The sequence below is a fragment of the Solea senegalensis genome, linkage group LG9 (assembly GCF_019176455.1).
Source record: "Solea senegalensis isolate Sse05_10M linkage group LG9, IFAPA_SoseM_1, whole genome shotgun sequence".
NCBI classification, from domain to species: domain Eukaryota; kingdom Metazoa; phylum Chordata; class Actinopteri; order Pleuronectiformes; family Soleidae; genus Solea; species Solea senegalensis.
Window position 1 is genome coordinate 1,271,344 of NC_058029.1, and position 14,406 is coordinate 1,285,749.

The following is a 14,406-nucleotide window of genomic DNA, read 5'->3' on the forward strand; positions in this document are numbered from 1 at the left end:
TGTTAGTAATGGGGACGTGAAGTGAGGATTACCGATGTGGGATTGGTGTATATTTACAGTGTCAACTCCTCTGCTGCTGATTTTTCTGTTTTTCCTTCTCGGCTTCTGTCCACGCACTAATTCTCCTCCTTATTTACAGCGCACGCCTCCGAGGAGACGCTTGTTGACTGGGGCTCTCGCTTTTGTCCCTGTATCGTATCGCGAATGTGGCCAAATGACCACGGAGACAATAGAGCGCGGTTAAGGTGGCTTTGAGACAAGTCCATCAGGGGGAGACAGATGTCGAGAACCAGCCAAGTGGATGAATTCCAAGGCTTTTGGGCCTCACAAATGAAATCAGTGCTTTAAGCCGAGCGAGGGACCACATGCTTCTCAAGTGCCACGAGGAGCAGGCATTACATTACCGACTCTTCTCAACACACTGCAGCGACCAAAGTGTGATCAATGGCTACTCATAGCTTTTCAATAATGATAGCAATACATTTGAGCTAATTCCTCTAAATAAATCATGTCAAGTCCTACTCTCTTTTGTTTTCGTATTCATGTGGTCTATAAGACTATACCAGGTATAAGAATGAAATAAGGAAGAGTTTGTTTTTGCCTTTTTTGCTTTGATGCTTTCACATTTTCGTCTTGTTGAAATGTTTTCCTCGTCGGACCGATTCTATCAAACCACATTCACAGTCCAAGTGAAAATTCACCTTCACATCGAGCTCCTGAAATTTCAAGGTTATGATTGATAATCCCGTTTTAGGCCAAGATGATTGTAAGGTGCAAAATGATCCGTGTTTGTTTTCTCTCTCTGGGTCAGTCAGGTGCAGGCCAGGTACCTCAACAATCATCTTTCTTCAGTATAAACCCACTTCATGATAAAATAAAAATTTGAATAATAAAATGTTCACATTACTACCTCTGCCTACCTCTGTGATTCTTGGATGAAAGACAGCAGCAGTCAAAAAACTGAAAACGCAGGGTACTATACTTCTCTTATGAACAAAACCTTTATAAAATATATATGCATATTTATATATTTATATATAAATATAAAAGGAAAAACTTAAAAATATTTCTTATACTTTTTAGTAAAGCAAGCAGTGCCTTCTAAAATATCTGCTTGGTTGTTTTTAATTTTCTGAAAAACCAAAATGTGTATTATAATAATAATAATAATCATAATCATAATCATAATAACAGTAAATAATTATTAAACAAACACTGACAAAAACAACTAATGATAAAAACTGATGTGGTTTTTTTTTCTTTTTTTTTCTTTTTTTTAAGAGAATATTCGGATGGCCTGTGTGACCTGGGTGTGGCACACTGGGCACTCCGGGTGGTTGAGCTCACAGATTCGGATGGCGCACTCCATGCAGAAGAGGTTGTGGCCACAGGGAACCAAGGCAGCCGTCACTTTGCTCTCAAAGCAGGTCATGCAGTCCCGCACGGTGGCCGGCGGCGAGTCCGGCACTGGAAGACGGCCAGGGAAACCCTCTCCGGCTGAGGTGGGCTCGCTGTGGGCGCGGCGGGCCTGGGCGTGAGCCGAGCCGCTGACGGACACGATGCTGGTGACCGAAGAGTTGTTGTTGCTTCCTCCTCCGCAGGACTCAGGTAAACTGGGGGAGAGTCTGGTCAGGGGGAGAGGGAGGCCACCAAAGCTCTTGGAACGCTGCTGGGCGTAGAAGGCCACCTGTTTGGGGTAGTCGGGGTCGCCCCAGCTCTGGGTGCCCTCTGATCCAAAATAAGAGCAAGGCTTGTCCCCAGAGCTGGAGAAGTTGCTCTTGTTGTAGATCCCCCCTCCCTCTCCTCCTCCTCCTCCTCCTCCCCCTCCCACCATGGCATCTGAAAAGTTCTGGCGGTAGCTGCTGGTGAGCGGCTTGCGCTGGCCCCCCTGCAGCCCCCACACCTGTTGCAGCCGGCTCTCCAGACCACCGCTGCTGCCCACTGGGCTGCTTCCACCGTTTGGCCCCATGCAGTCGTTCTCGTTGTTGTGGTCATGCAGGCCTCCTGTTCTGAAGGCAATGTGCGCCTCGATCTCCTCTCGTGCGCGCTCAGCGTTGCTCGGTGACCCCGTGATCTCAAAGACGGGGTCGCGGTCTCGACTGGGCGTGACGATGTACGTGCACGTCTGCTGCTGGATGCGTTTAATGGTGGAGCCTTTGGGCCCCACAACCAGCCCCACGACACGGTATGGCACTCTCACCTGGATGGTGGTCTGACCGGGCAGAGGTGTGGGCGGGGAGCCGCTGAAGGACACGCCCAGCTTGTTGCGGGACGCCCGCAGCATGGAGAAGTGCTCTGCAGCAGAGATGATTTCACGGCGGGCCAGTGCGACATCCTCCTTCCGGCCAGTGATCAAGAAGACGGGCTCCTCTCCTCGAACTGGGGTTTTGATGTAGGTGTTGGTCTTGGCCCTCAGGGCTTTGATCTTGCAACCTGCGGACACAAAGATACATTTTAAAACAAACAACTCACTTTTGTCCAGTATTCATTCTGGAACATCAACATAAACAACATAAACAAGTTTAAGACAAGTTTAACTTCACATGTTGACACAGAACAAGTATCATTCATTCCTCCACATGAGCTGAGGGCTGCAGGGAGAGAGGCGGGGCGAGAGGCGGGCTTCTCCCGGACAGGTTGCCAGTTCATCACGGGGCCAACACACCCATTCACTCTCAAATTCAGTCCAGAGCGTCCAATTTATCTCTGCATGTTTTTGGACTCATGGGGAGAACGAGCAAACGCCATCCAGAAACGCCCTCGATCGGACCGGGCGGCAAACCGGGCTGCCGTTACGCAGCAGTGCTGATAGATAGATAGATAGATAGACAGATAGACAGATAGACAGATAGATAGAGAGATAGATAGACAGACAGACAGACAGATGGATAGCTTCTCTACCACCGTGGTTTTGAAATTTAAACAACACTGTGAGGGTCACAGTCCCAGCTGACACAGGGTGAAAATGCAGGGTACAACCAGTGTGCAGTTAACCTCTGCTTGTATGCCTGGACAGAAACCATGCACACCGAGGGGGGACAAACAAACTCCACACAGAAAGGCCCCTCGTCAAACAGCAACCGTCTTGCTGTGAGGCAACAATGCTAGCCACAGCTCCACTATGTGACCCCCACTTTTGTGTCCAATACTAATCAGTCAGATAAGGAGTCAAAAACAAAATGCTCCAACATGCCTGTGTGTACTGAAGCATTGGTTTCCAATACCCAATATGAGATCGACGTCAGCTGATTGCGTGTATTTATTTATTTGCTCTAAATCCGAGTGGATGGGTGGTGGTGGTGGTGGGTGGAGAGATGCCGTATACTGGCAGGACGCTGGTGAGAAATCTCTTTGTAACCTCTCCTTGAACTTTCAGGATTTTTAAGGCAATTCATTGCTCGTCTGTACATCCTCCCTGTTCTTCATCAGTGTGTGAGGGATAATTAAATGCTTTTAAAGCAGAGGCTTCACATGAGAGAGTGCAGGTTAATGTTATTTCATGACAAATTGCCTGACAGTGTAATGGGACACAACAGGGATATAGAGTAAATCAGTAATTATTTAGGGAGATTGCCAAGTACATTTGAGGTCTTGAAGAGCGAAGCAGGAAAAAGAGAGAGCAGCTCTATTTGTTTTACCCCCCACGGAGATCGCATGGAGCATCTTATTTGTCGCACGTGTCTCATACACAGACGGCCTCTAAATTTGTGAGACGTCCACATTTGTTGCCGGGTTGGACGTCCGCGTGTCCTCTCAAAGAGAGTGGTACGACTCCTGAGTGGGCGAGGAAGAATCATTAGGCATCTACTCAGTGCACTAATGTGGGCTTGTGTGACCAGACTCCAGGTACGGAGGATCACAGCAGCGAGTATCCAAAGGTTTAAAGAAGCCTTGAGTTGATGAGGAATTCCCCTCTGATGCTACTAAATAAGCCCACTTTGTTCAGGAACACTTTATTCTCAGGGACCAGCAGCACCGACGGAAGGATGATGAAACTCTAAACTGAAGGCGTGTTAGCGCTCGTGCCCAAAGTCACTGCCTGATGTGAGGCGTGTTCATGTTGCCATATTCTGTTTGTTTCACCTACGTCACATGGTTTTAATTAAGCCAAACGTACGTCTCTATGAAAGAATAATCTGGAAACAAAATAGACCACGATTAATTAACCACAACTAGAAAGTAAGGTCACCGGAGACAAGTTTATTTTTAGTTTAGCTCCAGATACAGGAGCGTCCTCTGGAATCAAAGCCTTTGACTCCAACAAGGGAAACAATCATTCCCAGCCCTTTTTTTTTTTCATGACGGGATCCTCAGACAGGCGCTGAGCGGAAGGGGCGTGTATGTCGTGCCTTCTAATGAAGGGCCTGAGTCCAGAGCAGCTCATCTCAAATCGCCCAAAATCACACTTGTGTCGGTTGGATGCGCTGTCCGGCTGTCTTTGGTTACCCCATTAAAATTCAAAACTTACACTTCAAGCACAGAACAAGCACAGAACAAGAGCAGCGACCGGAGACAAGGAGGCACAAACTAAATCCACATGACCAGAGTATCAACAAAAGAAGCCCCCGCCACATTATTCAAGACCTGTTTGTTTTTGCTTGAAGATAAATTAGGTTTCGCAAATGGTCCCTCGCTCGCCCTGCACTCTTTGTGCTTCTCTCTCCTTCTGAGCCCCCGCTGACAAGCAACCATGTGGTATTAAGAGTGTGCAGTGAAGTGGGGCTCATGGGCAAGGGCATTACAAAAGGTCAGGCATGTGCCCGGGGCCCCAAACTGCAAGGGGGGGCCCCCTAAACACAGCCTTAAACTGCAAATATTTTCCTGGAGACGTCTGGAGAGGCAAAGGTGTGACGACTGAAACGTCCACATAAAAGTTGCTCTGGTCGATTTACAGAACGTCTCCTGCCACAGGACACACTTTGGACAGATGTGTGTCCTGCATTTGTCATATGTGAACTTTGGCGCTCGTGTCCACAAATGGCTTTCATTCACAGAGCATTTTTGAGGACTCCCTTTAGCTATAATGCTAACAACAACCAGTCCTATGCACAAATGTGTGCTTTCCATTGTAGGGTGGCAGGGGAGTTGGTCTAATTTGATGTAGGGCCCTCTAAGACACATTAGCCCGGGGCCTCCAAACACCCTTGAAAGGCCTCTGCTCATTAGAATCCCCTTGTGTCAATTTCCAAGGCGTGACTCCCATTCCGGTTGGCTTTTAATTGGCTGTTTAGCCGCGTCCAATCAGAGGACAAGACAAGACAACACGCAAGACAACAAAAGGGCAAAAACCAAGAGCCCGTATACATGAACCTTCCTTATTTCATGTGGTCACTGGTATCATCTGCTAATACAGCTAATAGCTTTTTTATCCTTTCTTTTTAAAACTATTTGTTTCTGATCACAACTTCACGTGAAGTGATTTCTATTTTTGCAACAGTGTAAACAATGTTTAAAGCGGATTATTGTTACAATGACGGAAAACCCGAAAGAAACAAAAGCTAGTGCAAATATGAACAGAAACTGGGTTTTTTTTATATTTGTATATACACAAAAGGATTCCCGTCTCCTGGTTCCATTTCTCGCTGAGTCACCAGCATCGGAGGCATTTATGTAGAGTCAGTGTGTTACATATCGTACACAGCATTCGGTGCAGTGCTCAAGGCTCAACACAAAAAGTATCACAACCTCTCTTACTGTTCACTATATTTGGAGTAGTATCAGTGCTTTAGCATGCTGTCAGCGAGCCCTTTAAAAGTGTAACAACACTTCCACACAGTTGTTCCTATGCACATAAGAAAGCACTGTCAATGTTCAAATGTAGACCACAGTTAGAATGTTCAGTTTCTTCTGTCCCCATTCACAACACACTGTGTTAATCGTGCACTAGTTCACAGGCCTCCCTCTCCAAACACACAGTCTACTGTATGTAACACAACATAGGTGCACAAATAAACTTATAACAACAACAATAATAATAATAATAAATGAAATAACTTTTTTAAATAAAAGTTTTTCTTCACTTGGGGAGGTGGAAGAGTTGCTGTGTTAATAAGAGGTAAATGCAATGGAAACAGATTGAGTGAATAAATGATGTTTTGAAACCACTTGACAGAGAGATCACTCCAGTTTCTGCATTTTACTACACTGGGAAAATGTCAAATGGTGGAGGAATGAGTGGACCAATAAAAAAATTCTCACAATAACGGACAGAAAAACCAAGCAAACACAACTCTATTTATGCCAACAAGTTGCAACTACTTATCCATCTGCAACATTCCATTAACATTGGAAGTCGGAAGTCAGAACTGGGAGTGACGTCACCCCCGAGTCCCCCACGTTCCACTTGAGCGGTCAGAAAAATACCATGGCCCATAATAGTAGCGCTGTAATTTAAATTAAACAGATTTACTGTGAAACAAATATGATAAGAAGCAGTGTGTGTGTGGTGGCAGCCATCTTGGTATCCAGTGTTGGGGTTGGTCAGGAGTTTGGGGGGGAGGGGTTGGGGGGCGTTCCCCATGACCTCGGAAACACACCGTTCCTCTGTGACCTGGACTTTGACTTCTGTGTTCTCTGACATTCGTCTCACTGATTTCATTTCATTTTGACCAAATTCATTTAAAAAAAACCAAATGCAATTCATTAGAATGAAAAGCAGACTCCAGAGTTTGCATCAGAAACTAAAAAAAAATAAAAGCCATATTTTAATAAAAACAACAAAACCTGAAGCTGCAACTCAACTGTGTTCACACGCCCCTCCCCTCACCTCACCCCCCAGATTTCACACCTTTGTTTGACAGCTGCTCTTATTCAAGTCCAGCTTCTTTGTTTGACAATTAAAAACAATTAAAAATAAAACAACTGCAACATTTTCTACAAATAAACGGAACTTTCCAACTCCATTTGTAGAGAGAGAGAGAGAAACGTGGGGACCGCGCTCCTCCATTGTCCAACTGTGTCAGTGGGGCAGTGCGCAACATAAACAAGGAGGTGGATAACAAACAGCAAATCTCTCTCTTTTTACTATTCTTCTTCTTCTTCTTCTTCTCATTGTTATTTCCTTCTGTTATTTTCTACAGCCAACGATCACAAGTCAAACACATTCCTCTCCAGCAGCACGTTGCCTCTTTTTTTTTCTTTTTTTCAAACAGTCTGGCGCGTCTCAGACGACAAAGGAAGCAAGTGCTGCTCCTGTGTGTGTGTGTGTGTGTGTGAGAGTGTGTGTGCGCGCGCGCTGACATTGATGGCGTGGATGTGGAATAATTCGCCCAGGAGGGAGGAGGTGGAGGAGGAGGGAGGGGTGTCCTCGCACATTCACTCGAAAGCAAGAATAAAACATAATGTAAATTAAAAAAAAGGATGATTATTTTTAAAGAATGAGCAAAACATCAACAGACAGACTTGTTTAAGTGGAACGGTTCGTACACACGAGAACTTGCAGCAAAAAGTGGGAGGCTGATGCCTCGAGGGGAGTATATTTACACACACACACACACACACACACACACCACTCCCTTTCTTTGTCAAATAACACCAGGTAACAACAAGAGAAGAAGAAGAAGAAGAAGAAGAAGAGGAGGAGGATGAGAGGATGAGAGGATGAGAGTGCAGCATAAGTTCGTCCAGGATTGAGGTCTTTACCTTGTCTGCCCACTATCTCGGCCACATGTTCAGAGCTGGGCACTGGGACACATTCAGTTATGTTGCAGCCTCGTCCTTTGCTCTCACTTGAGGAGCTCTCGTACAGGGCGCACAACTTGCTCTTGCTCCCCTGCAGTAAAGCCGAGTCCCCGCCGCTGTTGCTGTGGTTGTGGAGCTGCTGCTGCTGCTGCTGCTGCTGCTGCTGCTGCTGGTGGTTGTTGTTGTTGTTGTTACTCCGGTCCTGTACTCCTGTTGTCGGGGCTCCGCCGCCGCCGCCGCCGCCGTCCTCGCCTTCCCCGAGACCCAGCAGAGACAGCTGGCCCAGCGCGACCCTGAGGGCACGGGAGTCGTCCTCCTCCTCGTCGGGCGGCACCAGGAGACCTTCGCTTCCGAAGCCGGAGGCGGCCAGATCCCCGCCGAAGCCCCCGTTTTTCTCCATGATCCCTGCTAGAACCAGCAGGCTAGGCATGGCTAACAAAAGAGTGTGTGAGACAAAGACAGAGGAAAGAGAGTGGAGAAACAGCACCCGTGCCGCCTCCTCCTCCTCACTCCCTCCTCCTTCCTATCCCCCCTTTGCGCTAGTCCCGCCCATAGACCTGCCCCCAGACTCGGTGTACAGTAGAGTCACAGTCTCTCCGAGCTGCTGGAAAACAGGGTTGCCAGGTCTGCATGACAGAACGAGCCCGAAAGCAAACCTGGAAATGTCCACTTCTGCTTCCGGTTGTAGTTCAGGTCAGTTAAGTTAACTGACCTGAACTACGTGTCTGCAGAACTTATCAAGAGAGTTTTCATGACTTATCACGTAAATACAGAGCAATTTAACCTTAGTTTGAAACTATCAAGGGACCGTCCACACGGGAACGACATTTTAGGGGACGTTTCCATGTAGACAGTGAATAGGCTACTTTAGGAAAAGACCATTGTCTTGTGTTGTACAGAGTTAGTGTCAGTGTGAAAAGATGCTCCATCACTAGAACACGTGCTGTCTTTAGAGATCTCACACAACGGGGTGAAAAAGAATTCCAACTTTCAGTGGATGTCTCACTCTTGTGGTGCAGCCCCATGTCTCACTCTTCACGTCCAGCCTCAGTAATGGGGCGACATACAAAGTCCTGGGAAGTGTGTTGTTTTTTTATTTTATTTAACTTCTGCACACACACACACCACACATCATAAGAACACTCACACACAGCAAGTGACCGGTTTTATGTCAAAACTGAGGCAACAGCAACATTGTGCTAGTAAAGTGAGACAACTGCCAACAGGTTGAAGTATGACTGTAACCTCAAAGATGAAAAACACCCCCCCCAACTTCTCTTTGGAACGTTCCAAGTTCCGATGTAAATGGAACACAGCATGAATGCAAATTCTCTACTGTCATGTACTAAGTAACATTCCACCATTATTACACCATTATTACACCATTATTACACCATTATAACACCATTATAACACCATTATTCCACCATTATGCCACCATTATAACACCATTATTCCACCATTTTCCACCATTATTACACCATTATTCCACCATTATAACACCATTATTACACCATTATAACAATTATTATTACACCATTATTCCACCATTATGCCACCATTATTACACCATTATTCCACCATTATAACATTATTCCACCATTTTCCACCATTATTCCACCATTATAACACCATTATTCCACCATTTTTCCACCATTATTACACCATTATTCCACCATTATAACACCATTATTCCACCATTTTTCCACCATTATTCCACCATTACCATTATTCCACCATTTTTCCATTTTTTCCACCATTTTTTCACCATTATAACACCATTATTACACCATTATAACACCATTATTACACCATTAACACCATTATTCCACCATTATTACACCATTATAACACCATTATTACACCATTATTCCCAGTAATGATGGCCTGTTTTGGTGTGGACAGCTCCTGCAAATAACATGAACATTTTAACATTGTTTCTGTTCATGAAAACACAAAAATGAAAAGTGAATTCACTGCAGAACATACACGGTCAACTCAACACTTCAAATGTAGCACAATTCCCGCGGACCTGGCAACCCTGCTGGTAAACGGGACACAAGGCCGTCTGCACGATAGATGGGGCTGTGCGATGTGTTGCTCCACCCAGTCTGGTTTACACGGCTCCCCCCACCTCCTCCTCCTCCTCGCCGAGACAAAACGAGCCGCCCTCCGCTTCTACCATTCCGTCTCAGGTTCCCGAGCCCGTGGCATCTCCCATCTTCCCCCTCCCCTCTCCTCCTCCTCCTCTTCCTCCCGTCACCAACTGACAGAAGGGAAGAAAGAAAGAAAGAAAGACAAAGCAGCTCCGCGCGCGCGCGCTCTTCCTCCTGCACGTTATTGCTGTAGAACATGGTTTTGTTGTTGTTTGTTTTTGATAAATAACTTATGTAAGAACGCGCCTCGTGCACGTGAACAGCGTGGAGAGGTGGAAGTGCGGGCGCGCACATGGTCTTAGGAGAAGGAAGTGCTGCATTATGGGACGTGAAAAAGCTCCAGCGTCGGCTCCCGCGTGTTCAACCTGGAGCTGAGATGTGGGAGTTAGTGATGTAGTGTGTGTGTGTGTGTGTGTGTGGGGTAAGGTGGTGTGCGCGAGGGTGCCGCGCTTTGCAGCAGGTCACCGCGTTGTTGTTTGAGGCGCCGTTGCGCATGAGGACGTTATGGAGAGAGGGAGGGAGAGAGAGAGAGGGAGAGGGCGTCTGGGGGTGAGATGCACGAGGAGACGAGAGAGGAGAGGAAGGGAGTTGTCAGACAGTGGTCGCAAACCATGTGCAGCGAGGGAAACATCAGAGCTGCACGTTTCCCGGTGAAAATGAAGAGCGAGAGACACACAGAGAGAGAGAGACACAGAGAGAGAGAGACACACACACAGAGAGAGAGGTTTTGCAGCAGCCCGGTGAACAAAGAACCACGAGCACAGGCTCCCCAAGATGTCCTCGAGAGAAGCCACGCCTGACAGCATGGCCGTGGAATAACACAAAGACTCCCAACTGCAGTTGTACTATTGTGATCATCATCATTATTATTATTATTATTATTATTATTGTTGTTATTATTATTATAGTAATGATGATGATCATACAGCTCCTCCTTCTTTTCTGGGCTCATTTTACAAAGTATCTGCAACTTAAAAGTCAACAAATAAAAAAAAAAGAACAAACAAAAAAACAGTCAAATGTCTTTGATCAATCACTGATCTTATTTCATCATGTTATAGTTTGTCATAAATTAAGCTTTTAATGTCCACGTCTTCAGCTTCATCCGCTCATACAGTGTACAGTATGTATGATGGGATGTACAGTGTGAGTGTGTGTTGCGTAATGCTACCTGAGTAACTGTGGGGTTGTTTACTCACCGTCCACGTCATTAATGTCACCACACACACACACACACACACACACACACACACACACACACACTCTGGCCGACGACACCTTCACTAAGTTTCAACATAGAAATTTCGAGGTGTGTGTGTGTGTGTGTGTTGTTTTCCACACATTGTTAACTGTAACACCAGGAAAACACACTTTGTTCTTCTCTTTGTCATCAGCACAAAACACACACACACACACACACACACACACACATGTACAATGAAACAATGTCATAATCACAAAATCATTGTTGTGAAGACGGAGCAGGTGTATCTGCATGAATAATTATGGTCTAGACGCGCTCTCTGGGTGCCGACCAGGGAGGGGTTCGTTCCCCAAGGGTGTGTTGTGGATCAGGCTCTCAGTACAAGGCCCGGATTAAACCCCCCCACCCCCTGCACACACACTCTGCACCCAGTAACGTGGACACAAAAACAGCAGCAAGAGGAGGACAGAGTCTGACCACAATCCTGCCTCCACCCAGGGGAGCACACACCAGATTGGGTGACGGGCACGGCTGGCGGTCGTGGACGAGAACCACACGAGGTCCAGACTCTGCCAGTATGAACAAGAGGTCGTCTGGCTCCATTAAGATGCGTCCACTGGGAGTCCAGCAGGCCCAATCAATGAAAAGCATGGATCTGGGATCGTGTCCCCACACACACACACACACACACCCATCACACCACCCGCTCTGCCTGGAGTTGTGAGTTTTGGTGGAGCCTTTTGGTCGGAGGTCTAATTGTTGGGGATGCTGCTCTGTCACATGACCTTGTGACCCCTGAGCTTGTGCGTGTGTGGCTGTGAATGGAGACTCCTGTGGCTGTGTGTGTGTGTGTGTGTGTGTGTGTTAGCTGCGGGACGCTGGTGCAGCTCACAGTGCTGAGGTCATGTTACTTAGCCATAAAAAACTCAATGATCTTGACCATCTGTTCATCACAGTAGTGCTGCTTTTCTCTTTTTTCTTCCTCCTCGATGAAAGGCTGACTGGTATCTTTGGGGAGATGCTGGTTTTTTTCTGTGTGCGCTGCTTTGTCCGAGAGGCCGCGCACATATTGCTTTCACCTATATGGACAGTATCTGTCTTTCAAAGAGGCTTAATAGGCTGGAAGGACACGTCTGAGGACCTCCTAAAGGACGTCCATGGCCAGATGTCCTTTTCAGGACATCGCTGGTGCCCCGCCGTCCCGTGAATGAGGCTCCTGCGAGCACAAAGGGACGTGTTGGCTAAGCACCACGTGCTGATGCCACAATGAGCGGGCTCTCGGGGATGATGTAAGACCTCATGCAAATGATACCACAAGAACAAGAGCCGCGAAGTCCATCAGCTCAACAAATGAAGCGGCTCGTGTGCAGAACTCACTTCTGATGTTTTCTGACCGTCTGTTTGTGTGTTTGTTTGTGCTCTTTCAGGCTGAATCTTTAAATATTAAAATTTAAATCAAGAAAACACAGGCAGACACTATTTAAACAAGCATAAGCATTCTTTCTTTTTTTAATAAATCTGGTCGTAAAAGCCGACTCTGGCTCTCACTGTACAGGTGCACAAGAAAAAAACAACTTAACAAAAGGACAAATAAAACCTGTGACAATATATTATAATGATAATCTATTTATTTCACCATGAGAAGGTGTGGTCCGACTTGAAACTGAAGTGTGTGAACACATGAGGACATGAGGACAGATAAATAAGCTTTATTTTCAGACTCAAGGTCCAATAAAAAAAGTGAAAAAACAAAACAAGACACACACAGAAATAAGAATCACACAATAAAAACAAAAAAAAAACATAATAATCTAATGACTCATTTTTTAAAATGCCCCCAAAACTGAGACGTGCAGCGCGTGTCACTATTCATAATGTTCACCACTGCCACAACATTTAGATTCTCAGAATCATTTAACCGGCAGATGAACGAGTGCATTACATTTCTCACATTTAAAAGTATCCTCGCAGCGTCATTATATTGCACTTTCTATATTTCAACCACACATGTGCAGTTTACGTCGGTGAACAGAGTCAGCTTCACACCAACTGTGCACCAGCACATACAACAGCTCACATACAACATACGACCTCTGTCCGTTGGTCTGTGATCACATGACCAAGATATTTTGAACCTTGCCTGAGAGTTTAAAGTCAGGTAAAGTCATATTTCTATCGTCCACGGTTCTGTTCATGTTGTTCCCCAGACACAGAACACACACTGAGGAGCTGCTGTATACCAGCTGAGCTAGGACTAAAGATCACACAATCATCACTGTACTGCCTGTTTTACATGAGCTTAGATTATTTGATAAATCATGTAGAAATGAAACAAAATAGGAGATAAGATGCTCCCTTGTCTTACGCCGTTACTGATATGACAGGGAGCAGATAAGCAGTTGTCCCATTTAACTTGCATGGTCTGTTGGGAATACCAGTAGGACATGAGTCCCTGGTTTGGTAACCTTGCATCACTGAGGTTAATCTGAATAAAGGATTCCAAACACCAAAGTGATCAATAACACATTCAAAGTCACTGATGGAGGCAGCAGAGCATCAACACAACACAGTCGTACACAAACTTATTTACACTGCACACAATCACCAAGGATTAGATGTGAAACACATACAGAGCGAAGATGTTTCCTGAGATTACATCAATCATCAGTTATTTCAAACTAATCCAGAATTTTATGGAGTCAATTCTTCTTCACTTTTAGATGAACTCAGGGTGTGTGTGAGTGAAAGACTCAAGTGTCATCTCAAAGGTGAAAAGAAGAAAAACACTTTTTTTATGTTATTATTATTATTATTATTATTATTATTGTTAGTATTATTATTGTTGTTTTATTGACTCATCATTTCATTCTATTTATAAAGTGGATGTTAAATGGTTTGTGCTTTTCTAGACTTGACCACTCAACTCTGCTTTACACTACAGTTTAGCCATTCACTCATTCACTCATTCACTCACACATTGATACAGCGCTCATTTCTCTATCACTCATATTCACACACCGTCAGGAGCAACTCTGGGTCAAGCGTCTTGCCCAAGGACACGTCGGCATGTAGACTAGCAGAGCCGGGAATTTAACCCACTCGACCTTCCAGATGAAAGACGATTCACTCACTCACTCACTCACCGTCCGTCTATTATTATTTTATTATATTAAAGCTGTGGATAAACTGTAAAATGTCAATGACATCATCATTCCCATCAGCACAATATCACATTGGAGAAGGTTTGACTTTTTAAATGAACACACACACACACACACAACACTAATAAAACAGACTTTATTTATTTCATTTATTTATAGACATATTTTATATTTTATCTTTAGACATGGACACACACACACACAC

At 45.4% G+C, this 14,406-nt stretch overlaps 1 protein-coding gene across 1 annotated transcript; it reads right to left on the reverse strand.

The window, feature by feature from the left end:
* Positions 1-1,208: 1,208 nt before the first annotated feature.
* mex3a (mex-3 RNA binding family member A) lies at positions 1,209-8,187 on the reverse strand. The gene is made up of 2 exons (XM_044034724.1): positions 7,642-8,187; positions 1,209-2,433 (listed from the first exon to the last, which is right to left on the reverse strand). Exons 1-2 carry the CDS (start codon positions 8,108-8,110, stop codon positions 1,277-1,279), a joined length of 1,626 nt encoding a protein of 541 aa, XP_043890659.1. The 5' UTR covers positions 8,111-8,187; the 3' UTR covers positions 1,209-1,276.
* Between the last annotated feature and the right edge of the window lie 6,219 nt (positions 8,188-14,406).

Coding starts and splice junctions, on each gene's coding strand:
- mex3a (XM_044034724.1), bottom strand. CDS start 8,110: ATGCCTAGCCTGCTGGTTCTAGCAGGGATCATGGAGAAAAACGGGGGC. Junction 2,434..7,641: donor CGAGATAGTGGGCAGACAAG/GTAAAGACCTCA, acceptor TTGTGTCCGCAG/GTTGCAAGATCAAAGCCCTG.